At 49.8% G+C, this 16,207-nt stretch overlaps 6 protein-coding genes across 6 annotated transcripts, besides 1 other annotated feature; 3 read left to right on the top strand and 3 right to left on the bottom strand.

Annotated features, from left to right (window-relative positions):
• Positions 1-16,207: part of a sequence feature (contig 1.51 915..1114266(-1)) that runs on past both edges of the window.
• On the bottom strand, positions 201-1,602 carry hymA (Mo25 family protein hymA; the record flags this gene model as incomplete). Its single annotated transcript, XM_050612551.1, has 5 exons — positions 201-440; positions 506-778; positions 838-1,313; positions 1,378-1,438; positions 1,498-1,602. 5 exons carry the CDS (start codon positions 1,600-1,602, stop codon positions 201-203), a joined length of 1,155 nt encoding a protein of 384 aa, XP_050468461.1.
• Positions 1,975-3,979, top strand: ANIA_03096 (protein arginine methyltransferase RmtB; the record flags this gene model as incomplete). Its single annotated transcript, XM_050612550.1, has 4 exons — positions 1,975-2,348; positions 2,474-2,878; positions 2,933-3,170; positions 3,229-3,979. Exons 1-4 carry the CDS (start codon positions 2,114-2,116, stop codon positions 3,977-3,979), a joined length of 1,629 nt encoding a protein of 542 aa, XP_050468460.1. The 5' UTR covers positions 1,975-2,113.
• ANIA_03097 (uncharacterized protein) lies at positions 4,054-5,255 on the bottom strand (the record flags this gene model as incomplete). The annotated part of the gene is made up of 3 exons (XM_655609.1): positions 4,054-4,322; positions 4,390-5,186; positions 5,248-5,255. 3 exons carry the CDS (start codon positions 5,253-5,255, stop codon positions 4,054-4,056), a joined length of 1,074 nt encoding a protein of 357 aa, XP_660701.1.
• On the top strand, positions 5,482-8,419 carry ANIA_03098 (AAA family ATPase SEC18). Its single transcript, XM_655610.2, has 5 exons — positions 5,482-5,821; positions 5,882-6,028; positions 6,085-6,400; positions 6,450-6,944; positions 7,086-8,419. The coding sequence occupies exons 1-5, from the start codon at positions 5,709-5,711 to the stop codon at positions 8,340-8,342; spliced, it is 2,328 nt and encodes a 775-aa protein (XP_660702.1). The 5' UTR covers positions 5,482-5,708; the 3' UTR covers positions 8,343-8,419.
• Positions 8,824-10,381, top strand: ANIA_03099 (uncharacterized protein; the record flags this gene model as incomplete). Its single annotated transcript, XM_655611.1, has 2 exons — positions 8,824-9,721; positions 9,792-10,381. 2 exons carry the CDS (start codon positions 8,824-8,826, stop codon positions 10,379-10,381), a joined length of 1,488 nt encoding a protein of 495 aa, XP_660703.1.
• On the bottom strand, positions 11,868-12,556 carry ANIA_03100 (KxDL motif-containing protein; the record flags this gene model as incomplete). Its single annotated transcript, XM_655612.2, has 2 exons — positions 12,143-12,556; positions 11,868-12,024 (listed from the first exon to the last, which is right to left on the bottom strand). The coding sequence occupies exons 1-2, from the start codon at positions 12,448-12,450 to the stop codon at positions 11,868-11,870; spliced, it is 465 nt and encodes a 154-aa protein (XP_660704.1). The 5' UTR covers positions 12,451-12,556.

Here is a 16,207-nt window from a genome sequence, read left to right as displayed (position 1 = left end):
AAAAAGCCAGATACCAGCTGGCCGTAAATGCAAAACCATACGTACAGAGACTACAGCCAAGGACGCGCGGGGTCTGGACACGAGACACAGGCGACGAAAGGGCGATCCCAGATGACCATGCAACAACAACAACAACAACAACAACACCGATGATGTGTCATGTAGATACTGCGGCCAGCTGTAAGTAGCCCCGCTCATGTCTACGCAACAGTCGTGGTGTTGGCAGTCGAACGAGACGGTTCACGCGCAGAACGTGATGGTTCAATGGGTTCCTTGGGTAAAAGTTCAATCTGTCGGACTAGGAAACTCTTCTCGTCCGTGAACTGGTCGTCGTCTGTGCGGTCCTCCAGGAATTTCGGTAGGAATCTTAGCAAGCGATCCCGGTTGTTGATCAGAATTCGCTGGACTGCCACTGACTTGTCCGGATTGGCGACAAATACCTAACCACATTCTTTGTCAGCACGACGCATCCTACGCGGTCATAGAGGTTGCGTCCTTCACATACCTTGAAAACATGAAATCCCTCATATTGAACCATCTTGCGATCATCACGCAGGAGCTTCATGCAAAGCTTGAGGTTTTCTCCGCTCTCGACGTATCGCATCATCACACTGTAGTTTGCGCGATCGAGTAAAATCTCGCCTAAGAGTTTGATGCTCTGTCGCTTAGTGACATATGACTCAGACTGAACGAGGAAAGTGTTAAACTGCGCGAAAAAGTAATCGAAGTTTGTCGCTAGATATCCTGTAACAAGGGATTTGTGGCGCGTCAAGATTTCCTGAGGAAACAGTTTCGTGTTAGGATAGTTTCTTAGAAATGATTTCTTTGTGCACTTGCCCTAAAAGTTGTGAATGCATCTGCGCTGAGCTCAAAGGTACCTCGGTCAATCCAATGGAAGAACCTCCAGAAAACACCTGTTCCGCGCTGAGGAACGTTGGGCTGGACCTCGGTCAGTCTGATAGCTGGCTCCCCCTCTTTTGACTGATCATAAAGAATGATAGCGGCGATTACGTCGAACTTCAATGCCTCCCTCAAGATAGTGCCGCATGGCATGGCACTTTGGCTGTGCTCGTAGCCCCTACATAGCTCAATGATAATTTCAGGACGATTGTGAACGATGTAAGAGATGACGGGAGGGTCTGGCGAGTTTCCGTGAGGAGGCTTAAAGCGGAGTATGTGAGAGAATATGGTTTGCGTATCTTTTCTTGCTTCGAAGGGAAGGTTGTGAAGAGCCACCGCGAGTTCGTAAAGCAGATCCTCGTGGAGCATAGCTTGGACCAGGGCATGAACCTGATCAGTAGAAGCTTCAAGTTCTGCCAAAACACAGATCAGTAAGTTAGACCACGCCATATTTAGTTTCCTTTGAGCTGTACGAACCTTGAGTCCCCTGCACCATCAACTTCATCTGTGATAGCTGCTTGGCTAATTCATCCTCAACCTGATAGAGGCTTAGCAAGCGATCGGTCGGTGGAGAAAGTCTTAAGAGACTGGACAGACCTTAGAAGCGGTCGAAGGCTCACGGAGTCTCAGCAGCAGGTCCTTGATTGATCTCACAACGTCGGATGGTTGGCGGGATCGACCCCGATTGAAGAAGAAGGCCATTCTTGTTTATCTTATCAATAGCACAGCTGAAAGAAAGGGAAAGAAATTGGCGTGAAGGGTGTGAAAGGCAATAATCAAGAATCAGGACATCTAAGGGATATAACGCGGAGCCATAAGGTCTTCAGGGAGGTAGGTATATTGGAGGTGAGATGTATCTCGAATGGCTTGATGCTTTGTTGCTTGGAAGCCGGCGCTTGTTGGCGGGGAAGCCGCTGGGCCCGATCTCCGGGTTCCTTATCAGTAACCGGACCGTAGTGGTGTAAACAAATCAAACAAAACTCAACCCGCCCAGCCGGAGGCGGGGCAACCATCATTTTTCTGGCAAATTTCTTCCCCTGCTGAAGGCCAACAAATCTGCTGCTCGTTTTACATCAAAACCTCGAGGCGTCATCCGCGGTATCAGTTCGCCTTTGAGATACTTAGACCGTCGCGCTGAACGACGGAATCTATTGCTGGACTAATTAAGCGTCGCGGTTCCTCAGACTGGGTTTTTTCCCCCGCAGTAGTCGCCATGTCCGCTCCCTCCGCTGCAGAACGCCCTTTGAAGGACATTGATCGCGATTCCCTTGCCTCTGAGGACTCTGATGCCACCGATGAAGAGGGGTGGGAAGATGTTGAGCCAGATGATGAGACACAACCGGTGGTTGGTCTCTTCTCAGACAAAGTCTACCCTGATGTCCGCTCGATGCTCAAAGAGAGCAAGGACAAGCACGACTTTGACCTAAGGAAACTACAAAAGGAGCTTGGTGTGTAGACAATTGATTCAACTCTGAACATTGAAGTGTATATCTCGCTGCTGTGCCTTGCGGCTTACGCTGGATGATATAACTTAATTTGTAGCTTTGCTAACCTCTCTCGTGTGAATTGTCAGACCTGGACTTTTTGGATACAATCAAACTCGTCAATTACATTCGCAGTTCCGTAAAGAAAGGAAACATGACGCCCGATCTGTCTTCCAAGGATAAATTCCAGAGCGAGATCTATCTCAAACCTGTTTTGGAAGACGATGCGCTTTTATACAGTCTGGATGATATTGAAGATGAGGAACCGGGGGAAGCCGTTGGCGAAACCCAGGCCGAGCGCCAGGTAGTTGAACTTCAGGAAGAGCTGGAGCGCCTTCAAATTCAGTTCTCGGAGTATAGGCTTGCTGTCCAGAAATCACTGGAGGAACAATTGACAAAGGAAGACGAGAAGCTCCCGTTGACACCTGCTGGACGTACTAGCACTAAAGCTGAAGAAGTTGATTCTGACTACTTCACCTCTTACGCCTATAACGGTGCGGTGTTCAGTCATCTCACTGGAGTCTCTCATTCGCTAATATATTGTTTAGGTATTCACGAGTCTATGCTCAAGGACACGATCCGTACCGATTCCTACAGGGACTTTGTCTATGAGAATAAACACATTTTCAAGGACAAGGTTGTGTTGGATGTTGGCTGTGGAACCGGAATTCTGTCTATGTTCTGCGCCAAAGCAGGTGCCCGAAAGGTTATCTCTGTCGACAACTCAAACATTATCGACAGGGCCAAAGAGATCGTATATGAAAATGGGTTCGGCGATGTTATAACGTATGTTAACAAAACTTCAGCAAGTATATACGTCCACTGCTAAAGTTTCACTGTACAGATGCATCCGCGGCAAGATTGAGGAAGTCACATTGCCCGTCGAACAGGTGGACATTATCATCTCCGAGTGGATGGGTTATGGTTTGCTGTTCGAAGCGATGTTTGACTCTGTCATTTACGCCCGCGATCGCTACCTCGCTCCGGGTGGACTCATGGCCCCCTCACACGCTACCCTTCGCATCGCACCGCTAGCCGACCCCGACTTGGTCCAATCACACATTGGCTTCTGGCACGATGTATACGGTTTCAACATGAAGAGTATGCTCACTGGTATCTACGATGAAGCACTTGTCCGTACCGTGCCGTCATCTGTTATCGCTGCAGAGTCTCAGATCTTCCTCACCCTTCCACTACACACAATCACTGTGGAGGAATTGTCCTTCTTGAAAGAGTTTGAGTTGACCCTGAAAGAAGACGTTGACGCTCTCGACGGTTGGGCTATCTGGTTCGACATTTTTTTCATGCCGTCCAGGGATTCTACGCTTCCGCCTAATGCCACTCCAGCGGACCTGCAGAAGAAAGGGATTGTGTCTTTTACCACTGGGCCTGATGGTAAAGAGACTCACTGGCAGCAAACAATTCTTTTAATCGACCATGGAAAGAAGCACGCGGCCCCGCTGAAGAAAGGCCAGCTGATCAAAGGCAAGGTTGGGTATCAGAAGAAGGATTCGAACTCCAGATCTCTGAACATCACCGTTGAATATGATGCGGGAGTCGGCGAAAGGGGAAGCCAGAACTGGGCGTTACAGTAAATATTAAGCTTTAAAATAAAAGTTTTGCTTTCCTCTTCCAGAACGTCATTTCTTGTTGGCGCAACAGCTATGCTTCAAGCCATAAACTCGTAATTGTACGGTGCCCGCCCATACGGACAACTTTCGGGTATCTCATTCTTATGTCCGATCTTTCGCGTCACCTCCCGTTTCATGCTTGCGGCCAACACGGCTGCTGTGATGGCGATGCCGCTGATTATGACTGCGGTGATGATGGGAACGTGAGCCAGATCTAGAATGCGAACGCCGTCGATGCGAATTAGTGGAACTTCGATCGTGAGAATGCCGGTGGTGCCTTTCTCCCCTCCGACTCCTTTCTTTTCCGCTTGTATCCGGAGAATCATCAAGTCGAAAATCCTCAAGGCTATTCTTTGAGCTAGATCGTCTCCTACGGTGGCGCGACAGGGTTTCCTCCGCAGATTTCAACGCATCAAGCTCCCTTCTTCTTTCTTCGTTCCATTTCTTTCGTTGTTCCTCAACTGACTTTAGTTGACGAATGCCCTTCTTCATTGCAGCCAGAGGGTCGTTAAGGTTTATGCGCGCTACCTCCCTCTCCTTCCTTAAAGGATCCTCATTACCCCAGACATCCTTGTTAGACATTGTCTCAGTGATTATACCATCGCCATGTGAGGACGAATACCAGGGGTTCTTGCCCACGTCTTGACGGAACCCAGCTGCATTAGAGAACCGCATTGTATACTGATCTTCGTAACATCGCACTCTATCCGCCGCCTCTTTTACGGCTTCTGGGTTCTTCTCAACTCGTCTCTGGGAATTTACCTCTGGGAAGAGGTTGATATGTCCATCGCTATCGTGGAGCGGCGCTTCGACTTCGCTTTTTCGAGCATGTAGCAACTCTTCCCGTTTTGCGAGCGCAAGCTCCGCGTCTTCTCGCGCTAATCTGATATCGCGGTCTGTATCATCTTCGCCGGCTAAACGTCTCCGTTTCCTATGACTTCCTGTAATGTCGGCGCGGGATTTCCTTTCTGCTTGCGGTATGGTTTGCGATGGAGGAAGAGGGGTAGGAGGCGATTCACCACGGAGTACTCGAATTCGCCGCTCGGCATCGACTTCTTGCATGCGGCGCTCATCTTCCTCTTCCTGTGCCTTGGCTTGAGCTTCGTCGCGTCGGACACGCGCTATATTTTCTGGATTATAGACATTCCATGACTTCTTCCCGAGAAGATGACTGTTAAAGATGACGTATGAGTGTTTGACTTTCACTGACCACACGACACGATAGAACTTACAGAGGCATCGTGAACCATATACTGTGTATCAAAGGCGAGCCAGGCTATAAGATATCGCAAGAGAACAAAATTGAGATAGTGTTGGGAGACTCGAACTTTACCTTCGATAATCTAGTGGTTGCCGGCAAATAGTCGTCTGGCAGTCTCCGCCGCCCGCGGTGGCTCCGCATCAGCTGGCCCATCAAAGCTGCCTACATATATCAACTCCACGCCACGTTGCGGCTTCTTTCATACATCAGCGGCCTACGCTATCATTCAACCATCTTTCTCCCCGTCCTACCTGAGAACATATTCTTCGCTTCTGATCATCGCCAGTTGGCCGCTTCTTGGTGGAGTTGCCGAGACAAGCTGCGGGCAGCATTACACTAGTGTCTGGCCAACTCTGGAAAGCTTAAGCTCACCTTTGAGCTTTCCCCAAACACGTTATTGCTTACAATACTCTTTGAGTCGCACGATACACGATGTTCAATCGCAATAATTACTCGAACCCTTTCGGGTCCAATCCTCCCCAGAGGGATGGCTACTCACGACCTCCGCAAGGCTACCCACCTCAGCACGGAGCTCCTGACTCAGGGTGTGAAGATACCCCATAGCAACCTTGTATATCGATAGCTAATCCCTTTGCTTCATTTAGGGGCTACGGAACGCCACCGCCGCGACGACCTGCGCCGGGTGCTCGTCCACCACCGCAAGCACCAATGGGGGGCAGACCAAGTGAAGGAGGGGTCTGGGCTTTGACGCCCAAGGAAAGTCCGAATAAAGAATGTCAATTCGGAAACCTGTAAGTATAATAAGGCGAGCAATGAGGCTGTGAATATGTCACTAATGGTCTGGCAGCGTCGCGCTCTCGGCCCAAGACTTCCCACGCGCCCAATTCGGTTATGAAGATATATTGATCATTGTCAATGGCCTCTATGTGTTCTCCGCACGAATTCTGGATGAGTTCCCTCCCGGTTACATTGGGTTGTCCAGTATACAACGACCATGGGCCAGGGCTGGATTCCGAGACTCCCTCGACGTACGAATTTACGACCCTTTCCGTCAGGGAGGGGAGGCGTACCTCGGCTCTGCGGATATGGAAGTCAAGTTTGCTGGAAAGCTAAGACCCGATACTCTATATGATCAGGATGAGCTTCTCAACTCTGTTATCAAGGTACGTGTAACCCTTTCCTAGCTCTCAACAGCCTGACTAATGGTATCAGAACTTCGAAAGCCAAATATTTGCGCCGGGGCAGCCGGTACTGATGGATCATCATGGCGTACCGCTTCAGCTAACGGTCAAGACGATCCTTCGTGTCAGCCTGACTTCAGAAAAGGATACCAGTAAAGTGCCGGAGACGGAACCTACAGCCAGGGGCATCCTTACGAAGCATACGTTGATCAATTTCTTCAAAGATCCTCAGAGTGAGATCCAGATAAAGCCGGCAAAAAACCGGCCTGCAGCAAATGCCATCATTCAACCCGACTTCAACACTGAGAAGATGGGAATTGGTGGTCTTGACTCGGAATTTCACACGATCTTCCGCCGCGCCTTCGCGTCGCGTATCTTCCCACCTGATATTGTGCAGAAGCTTGGTATCCAGCACGTGAAGGGTATTTTGCTCTTCGGGCCGCCAGGAACTGGCAAAACGCTGCTAGCGCGACAGATCGGGAAGATGCTGAATGCTCGAGAGCCAAAGATTATCAACGGCCCGGAGGTACTGAACAAGTTTGTCGGACAGTCAGAAGAGAACATCCGTAAACTTTTTGCCGACGCGGAACAAGAGTATAAGGAGAAGGGCGACGAAAGTGGACTCCACATCATCATCTTCGATGAATTGGATGCTGTATGTAAACAGCGTGGCAGCGGAGCAGGAGGCGGCACCGGTGTCGGTGACAGCGTTGTCAACCAACTGCTATCTAAGATGGATGGTGTCGACCAGCTCAACAATATTCTACTTATCGGTATGACCAATAGGAAGGATATGATTGATGATGCTTTGTTGCGACCTGGTCGTCTGGAAGTGCACGTCGAAATCTCACTGCCTGACGAAGCTGGTCGAGCTCAGATTCTCGGCATCCACACCCAGAACATGAGACAGAGTGATCTAATGGATCCAAGCGTCAATTTGTCGGAACTAGCGACGTTGACGAAGAACTATTCGGGTGCTGAGATTGCTGGCCTCGTGAAGGCTGCTACGTCGTTCGCCTTCAACCGCCACATTGACTCCGGTAAGACAGTTAGGGTTAAGGACGATGCCGCGGAAATGAAGGTCAACCACTCCGATTTTATTCATGCTCTTGATGAAATCCAGCCAGCTTTCGGTGTGTCTGAAGATGAAATCAAGAGATGCATTGAGCATGGTATCATAAATTATTCGGACAAGATCGACAATGTTCTTCAAGAAGGAGAAGCGCTTGCAAGAGGGCTTGGCCGCCCCGAGCAGACCACTCTATGGTCCGTTTTGCTCAATGGGCCGCCTGGGAGTGGTAAGACCGCTCTCGCAGCTCAAATCGCTCTTGATTCAGGTGCACCTTTTATCAAAATGGTCTGCCCCGAAGATGTTGCCGGGTATAATGAAGCAGCTAAGATTCAACACATACTCAGAGTCTTCAATGATGCATACAAGAGTCAAACCAGCGTCGTCGTCGTTGACGATATTGAGACACTTATCGATTATGTCTCCGTTGGTCCCCGATTCAGCAACAGCGTCCTACAGACATTGAAGGTCTTGTTCAAGAAACGCCCCCCAAAGAACCGAAGACTTCTTATCTTGGCTACCACAAGTGAGCGAGCACTCATGAAAGAGCTGAACATTTATAACTCGTTCAACTCCGATATCGATATTCCAAATGTCACCAGCCATGAAGAACTGAGACATGTCATGGAAAAATCTGAGGTGTTTGCGAGCGAGCAGGTAGCGGAGGCTTTGGAACGCATCGATCCTCTCAAGGGAGAGACACCATACAGCATGACTTTTGGTGTTGGGATCAAGAAGGTCTTCGATGGGATCGAGCTTGCGAAGAAGACGCCGGACCAGCTGGTGAATCAGTTCGTGCGCTTCATCAACAGTGCAGTACAAGAAGGAGGATTGACTACTAGAAGGGCAGTTTAGTCGGCGCTTAGAGGTCTCTAAGGGTCATTATGAGCTCCATATGCTTTGTCTATGCTAGTTTTTTCCTATTAGAAGATTATTCTTTAGACGTGCCTAACAAGATCTTGCTATAGAGTACTATTGGCAAAGGTTCTCTATTGAACCTGAAATTCGCCCACTTAGCTCATATGTGTAAACATATGTATAAAGTCCCAGTTTAAAAGGCATGCGTGATTTTCCAGCTTTTCTGCGGAAGTGTTACTGCCTAGGTAGTCCGAAGGGTTCCGCTGTAGCAAGCTTTCCAGGGCTCTCTATTCTACTTTCCTAACACGTCTCCCTGCCTGGTTTTAACGTTCTCGGCATCCCAGTTTGTCTCCTCATTTATCACATTCGCCCCTTCCCCCTCCATCAATATTGTTATAATCGTGTTTGGCACCACTTACGTACCAGGCTAGCAGTTAGGCCCAGGAAAACGGGCACCGACACAAGTCACTGAACCACGATGTCCGACCAAGATATGTCCACGCATATTCTCAGGGGAAAACAAGTCCCCCAACAAGATAATGACCTCCGCGAAGAATGGCCTCCCGAATCCGTCAGCAACTACCAGATGATCCCTAAAGAGCATGCGTCAACCTCGCTGGAGCAACAGACATGGCAGCCTCAAGCGGCGGAGAAACAGCAGACAGAGTCTCAGCCCCTCCTTCATCATCAAGCTTTCACAGTTTCTAATACAGATGTCAATGCCAATGTGCAAGGCAGAGTCCCGAACAGACACTCTCTGTTATTCGAGGAGTGGAAAGCTAGATCTTTACGGAGCCCAGAGCAATTGAATGCGCTAGCTGCAGTGCATGAAGAAAATAACACTGAGACCAAGAGAAGCATATTATCGGGAGATGTTAGGGTGTTATTAGGGGAGCGCTTTGATAAACCTGGAAGTGGTCGAAAGAAGATTAAGCCGGTTCAGGATAGCCCCCCTCAGGCTGAATTGAACGATGCAAGAAAAAAAGAGACATCAGGCGATGACAAATCCAAATCGGTGGAACAAACTGCAGGATCAGCCTATGTTCACACAACCCCTAAGCCGGCAAATAAAGACTCTATTCACTATCCCAAGACCGAGAAGTTGCGGAATAGGGCTACGTCTAAAGATGATAGAGCGCTACTAGGAGAACACTCTGATAGAGCAACAGACGCCCAGGCAACGACCAGTTTGGACAACGGTTGTCATGTCCAGCAGACCAAGGCAGCCAAGGCCGACAGTACTATTACGTCGAAGGACACCAGATGGTATGGCAGGAAGAACTCCAAGCGAGCAAGTATTGTTCAAACGAGCAATTCAATTGCGAATAATGGCCACAAGCAGCAGTCTAAAGTCAAGAATGACAATACCAACGAAGGTAGGTTCACTTGCATATTCGCTACTGATACCCAGCTCCATATAAGGACCGCTAACTACTGTTTACTTAGAAGGCCATACACCCGCTCCATTCTCCGAAAACAGCAATACGCCCGTTGTCCAGCCAGAAACAAGCTCCAGGAAAACAGGGAATAGAGGAATCAAATCCATGGAGCGACAGCATGATCACGAGCGCCAGAGATCCCGTAGGCGCCAGGCTTCACACGAACGGCAATTTTCCCAAAGACGCCTGGCCCAGGAACTGCGACCCTCTAAAGAGCCGCAGCCCCCACGGGCGCTTCAGCCTGCTCACGCACAGCAATCCTCTGAGAAGTGCCAGGATTCCCAAGCACAACAACCTTCCCACGCACGTCAGCCTTCTAGAGAACACCAGGGCTCCAGTGAACGTCACACCTACCCCTCAGAAAAGGGCTCTATAGAACGCAAGCAGCGCTCCCGGGAGCGCACCCACGAGCAGGTAGTGTATACAGCTCAAAATGGTACTCGGTATGGGGTGGACGAGCTGAGAAGACTGGCTCACGGAGTCAAGATCAGCGCCAATGTTAAGGTGTATTTCATTCCTTGCTTCATTGGAGACCCGTGGAAAGATGTCGAGCCGGTCCCTTGTGTCCGTCCGCCGGACCTCATGAGCCGATTCTGAACGTATGTTTAACCTAACCATACGTCTTTCGCATTAAACCATAAGAGACTCGGCAATGGATGTGTCCGTTTGACTTGATGGATGTTCTAAGTTAGTTGATTTTCCCTGTTATCTCGCATCACTTAGTGACAAAATAGGGTAGGCCTATTAATATGAGCCCCCAAAAGGTTGAAGTCAATTGCACAATTAACTTCTAGTACATGACGAATTTGAGAATCTGCACAATCGTCACATGGCTTAAAACATGCCAAGGCTTTATGCTTTCCTCTTCCGGTAAAATCACGTGATGTTTAGATGACCCCTTGAAGGATCTATTCTTCCACTTTTGATGCCTAACGTCAGCAAATTGGGTGCTTGGTGCCTGATGGGACGCACTACTTACTAAACAGCATAATAAACAAAATGAAGCGGGCGGGGCGGAGGTATAGTGGTGAAACTTGCAACAGCTCGTGCGTTGAATGACAATTATTTGGTTAGGGATCTGGCTGCGGCTTGTCATTCAATGCCCTGCGATCAGCTGCAGCAGAGGACTGCACAGTTTACTCCTGGTTAGGTCTGGTCTCTTTTCGAATTGGGACAGGACATGGAAGACACAGACGGTCGACTGAGGCGCGATGAAAGGGTGACTGTTGTCTTCAAATTGGGCAGGGGTACTCCCAGTCCTCCTGCTCACCATGTGCCTACAACACGTGCGGCGGGAATTATACATTAGGGGCACGTATAGTCAATGGTCGGGAGCAATTCTAGGGGTGCAGAAGCATATGCAGTGACCCCGTTTTCTACCGTAGTGCCACTGCGGCCGGCGAGGTAAGCTACTCTGTACAGGGGGTTGTCAATTTGACTTTGGCTGCGCTGGACTGATCACCCTTCATTTTCAGGAAACGCAACTTAACACGGCGCAACAGTTATATTTGGCCAATTAAACGCACTATCAAAGTGACTGAAAGCCCTGCTTTGGTACAGAAGATACAATGAAAGAGAACTATCCCAACCCAAACCAAGACCGAACCCAAATTTAACCGTGAAAAGAGCAAACCCTAGAAATACCCAATATCCCAGGTAATCAAACCTATGTGAAAAAGAAGAAATGAAGTCATCGTCAGTGTCGTTACAAAGTTCATATGTTGGTCTTTTAGAGAGCCAAAACAGATAAGCGGAAAGAAAGCAAGGAACCCAGTCTTGACGGAGACTAATTGTCGTCCAACGTATACTTCTTCGAAGCTCGCCGGTATTCGTCTGGGCGAAGGCTTTCAGCCTTCGATTTCAATACGCTAAATTTCATAGACTCGTCAGCTTGCGTGAATCACACTGAGAGGACGCTAATTCTTCCTCTGCGGGGTCCGATCACATTGCTAGCAGCCAATCCGCCAAGAGTTGCTATGATGGCGGAGCGGACATCCGCTCCCTATGAGCGGAGCGGAACCTGACGACTTGCCGCTGGCGCAAAAAGGACATGGGATCCAATGGCAAGAAATGGGCCAAAGCCTCACCTTACACGCTTTTGAGTCCATTCCAAATCTCGCTTGGTCTCCCGGGCGACTTTGATTCCGTCGGCGAAACTTGAGCGCACGCCTTTCAAGCGTCTTTGGGCGAGAGCTTGCAATTCGAGGAGCTCATGCTGCTTGGCATTGAGCTGGCCAGAGCTGTTATTTCAGCGATTAGTCCAATTCTTCGAGTTCTTCTGTCTCCAACATTTCTGAGCTCACGTATATCGAGTGCGAAAAGGTCATTCTCCGCCCAGGGGATGCCAGGAGTACTTACGCTTGCGCTTGCATAGCTAATCCTTTGTCCAATGGTGTGGGGTCGAACGCATTTTGCAAACGATCATTGAGAACGTCCACAACGTCCACACTCGAGAAGGAACCCGAGCTAGACTCATAGTCGCTGCTCGCGCTACCGGCGCTGTAGCTGAACCCGCCAGAAGTGCGGCTGCCCGTCGTGGTGCTTGCGTCCGACAGATCCGGTGGGGAGCCTGACACTCGGCTGATAGGGTAGAGGCTGGCAGGACCAGGGGTCTTCGAGGGAACATTCATTGGAAGAGCAGGGGATTGGTAGTTGTGGGTTGCCATTGTGGAAAGATGAAGGCTTGAATAGGTTGACAAAAGAAGCAATCTGCGGAGTTAAGTATGCGAAGGGAGTCCTTGAAGAAAAGCAGTGATGCTTTATGAAGTCTCAGGTGGAAGGAAAGCTTGGGAGATGGAAAAGGAAGAGGGAGGGATGAGGACGACAGCACGAAAGTTGACGGCTTTTATAGCCCTCCGCGGAGAGTCTTCCATCCGGCGGAACCCGTCACGAAGACGGCAACGAGGACAAGAGAGGGAGTAGAGGAGGGGGTGAATGTGATGGCCAGGTCAATCATTGGGTGGACGACTATCACAGCGGCTTTTTTCCCGTACCCCCTAACCCCCCTCCTCCAGGTCCGGCCAGTTCCCTTCAAGCCCAACCCCCCAATTCCGCCCCTCCCCAATTTCTGGTCGCCAATTCGCTCCTCATCCCGAAACGACCCCGCTTTAGGTGGAAAGACGAGGAGCTAGAGGAGCCAAATCGACGTCCAAGGACTGGTCCAGCCCTCACAATCACTCCGGCATTGAGACACAAGCCCACATGCGAGTGGCTAATCGGGGATCTCGGGCATTGAATTTGTCTCAGTTTTTCCCTTCTCATTCCGTCGGGCTGTAAAGGAATTGGACTTGGGGACGCATGAAAATGTATAAAGCAGGCGGGAGTGACGCGGGAAGGTATGTCTGTCCGTCCAAGAGTCTTATAGAAGGAGGCTCGGCCGCCGGTGATGACTTACTTTCCCACAACTTCCCATCCGCTTTCTCTACTCCACGAGATCCTCCCAGCCTAACCGGTATTCGAATCTTGTCTCTTTAGAAGGCTTCTTTTTTACATGAGCATCAGAGGGTCACTCCAAGCCAATATCGGGGGGCTGGGTGGCTGGAAAAGTATGGAAGTCTGAGAGAATCACAGAGCAATGAAAGACGGCGCATATGACAGCTACAGAGCCGCTTAACGCCGAAGCCCCGAATTACCTTTTTAAAGAATATGTTCGAACAGACACCGGCTGGTATTCCCGTTCGTGAAGATGAAAATATATGTCTGACGCTTCTTGTTCTCTTCAGAATAAAAGTATCGTCCCTGCAGGCGACGTTAGGGTAGTGGTCGAGGCAGGGTCATGTCATCATGGGTACTTTCTTCCGCACTTGTGAGTCTGTGATTTTCGTGCCCAATACCTTCCGCTGCCGTCTTCTCTTCGCAACTCTTTGACAGTCTGGAAGATGCAGTCTGAGATGCGGGGCTGACGCAACCACAGAGTTCGAACCTGATAAAAGTAGGGAATTATCAGCTGTCAAGGTAACTAGTTGGACAGCAGTGCATAAACTGTGGCCGGAGCGAGGCCCAAGAGTGCGCCGAACGCCTCGAACTTCGGCGCCAGGTCTTGTCTATTACCATCGCAATACCGAGAGCCTGAAACTGAGCGGGTGGCACGACATCTGGAAAGAAACTAAGACCGTGTAACGAGAGAGAATCCTCATTCTCCCTGAGTGAAGAAAGGTTGGATGAGTTGGCGATTCAGTGTTCTCGATGTGCGCAATTGGACGGTTGTTCATCCGCTTGGACCTCGACTTCCAGGAAACAGCCTCATCCGGAGGGTGGCTTTTAGAGCAGATTTGCGGGAAAACAGACGGCGGCAAGCGCTTTAGACGCGGCCAGCCTAGGAACCTGGATGAATACTCTTGCAGGCGGACCTGCTTCGAACCTATTTACAGGCGCAGGCAACCTACTCAGCCGCCAAACAGAGGCTGACGGCAGCTCTACTGTGTGATAATCTTTCTGCTCGCAGGGCCTTCAAGGCGGGAAAATGGCACAGCACACAGCAGAGAGTGGAGAAACAAACCATCTAGACAAGAATTGGCACGAATCATTACCCATCTTCGCCTGCTGACATGATATGGCGGCCTCGGACGCGAGTGCATGCCTGCTCTTCTTCGACTGGACCATTGAGCCGGGTAAGATAATTAAACACCACTCAAGTTCTTGAATATTCTCACGATGACATCCACCTTTATCCGCCGAAGCCACTGAACCCCCTTGAAATCCCACCTCACAGGGTCTCGCATGCAATCACCAAGCGTTATCAACGCCCAACATCTGGTTGCTGCGTCGCGCCGTCATGGCTGTCGCCTTTACCCCGTTGGTCAGCCCTCGTTTCTCTTTCGGAGGGCGCCTGAGCTCTACCAAATAGAGAAGCTGCACAGATTGACCCCAATAGGATGACGCCGTCTTCCCTCTCACACCAGCCCAACGGAAAAGCGGGTGGCACAGAAGTCCAACAATGCGAAACGCAAGAACCAGAGCTTGGTAGGGAATTTTCAGCTTGTTGATACAGATTCTCAACTCATGATCTCGAGCGCCTCCAATTTTTGCGATACCAGGTCTGCTTCATGCTCTTTTTTTTTCGCAGTTATCGGACGCACGCTCTTCCAACAGCTTTGGCCCTGAAGGCGAGAGCCGCCTCTTAGTTTGTTTGCTTTTTTATATTTTTTGTGAATCTCGAGGAACAACCTAGCGGGTCACGGAACTTCCTGCTTGTTTTGCTCGGGTAGTCTTATGCACCATTCTGCTCGACATTTCGCTCATGTTGCATCGGCTCGACAACATCGCTCGCCCGCCCACCTGGTACATTTTGCTTCACTTTACTTTTGCTCGTCAATTAAGTTTGGCCTTGAGCATTCGCGGACAGGAAGCAGATTTGACGATGGCTGATCGACAGTGTAGTGGTCGCGCTTCCAACTCTTTGTCTTAAAGAACTTTGGTTTGTGGTGCGCAGAATTCGCCCAGGATCATCAGAACCATCAACCCTTCACGAGAGACGATCAGTTTGACGCCTGAAGGTGCCCCGAATTGCAATGGTGGATGCAAGGATTGTGGGGTTACGTGGAGGTTTGCCTATCGTTGGTTTGTTCTTGCGCAGTTCTTCACCGCCACATGCAACTTGGACAGTTAGATACATGCCTCGTCTGTCCAAAACAACCAGCCGTCGTGTTGAAAGTGAACTAGCTCGCAGCTTCTGAACCCTATCCCGTTTGATCATGGAATGACTTTTTAGTCCCTTGAAGGCCGGAGAACCGCACGAATGTGACGGTAATCTGATAACGGATGGGCTGACTGATGAAGTTGGAGAGCATGCAGCGCTTTCCCCTTCCGGCCAAGATGATTCCGAATCTAGTCTAGGCTAACGTCGAACCATTAACGTTCAAGAACAACAGCATACCTGGACCCTGCCGGAATCAGGATTCAACACGCCCTTTTATTGTGCAACACGTGTCGCGCGAGTGTCGAGCTGGAGTCGCGTGTACTCCGCGTAGGCAACTCCGCGCAGTCCGTACCCTAGGTTCTTCGCCTAAGTGAGTCAGCGCTTCAACGGGATTCAATTGAGATTTCGACATAAACCTTAGTGTTTCATTTTAACTTCGCGAAGGCTTACATGGGCTGTCGCTCAGCCCTGGGTGGTATTTCCGAATTACCTTCCCATCCGGCTCATAGTGAAAGAAGATAGGGCTGGATGAGGCGCTGTGAGGCGCTGGACCGTCTCACGACGCCCGAGGATGCGCATGGCACGCAGGCAATCATGATCATCAAGCGATGGTTAGATACGTCTATTTAACATAGCAATAATTCATAAATTCATCAAATACCCGTTGGTATACCTTAACGCTCTGGGGAGCCCTCCCATTTCACGCTATATTAGTTTTTCGCAATGACCAAATAGGTTATAGGGTTGAAGAATTGCGTCAAATTGCTATCTCAGGCGGGTATCCT

Source organism: Aspergillus nidulans, chromosome VI (genome assembly GCF_000011425.1).
Source record: "Aspergillus nidulans FGSC A4 chromosome VI".
NCBI lineage: Eukaryota > Fungi > Ascomycota > Eurotiomycetes > Eurotiales > Aspergillaceae > Aspergillus > Aspergillus nidulans.
Note: the sequence above shows the minus strand (reverse complement) of the source record. Positions and strands in the feature narration are given on the sequence as shown.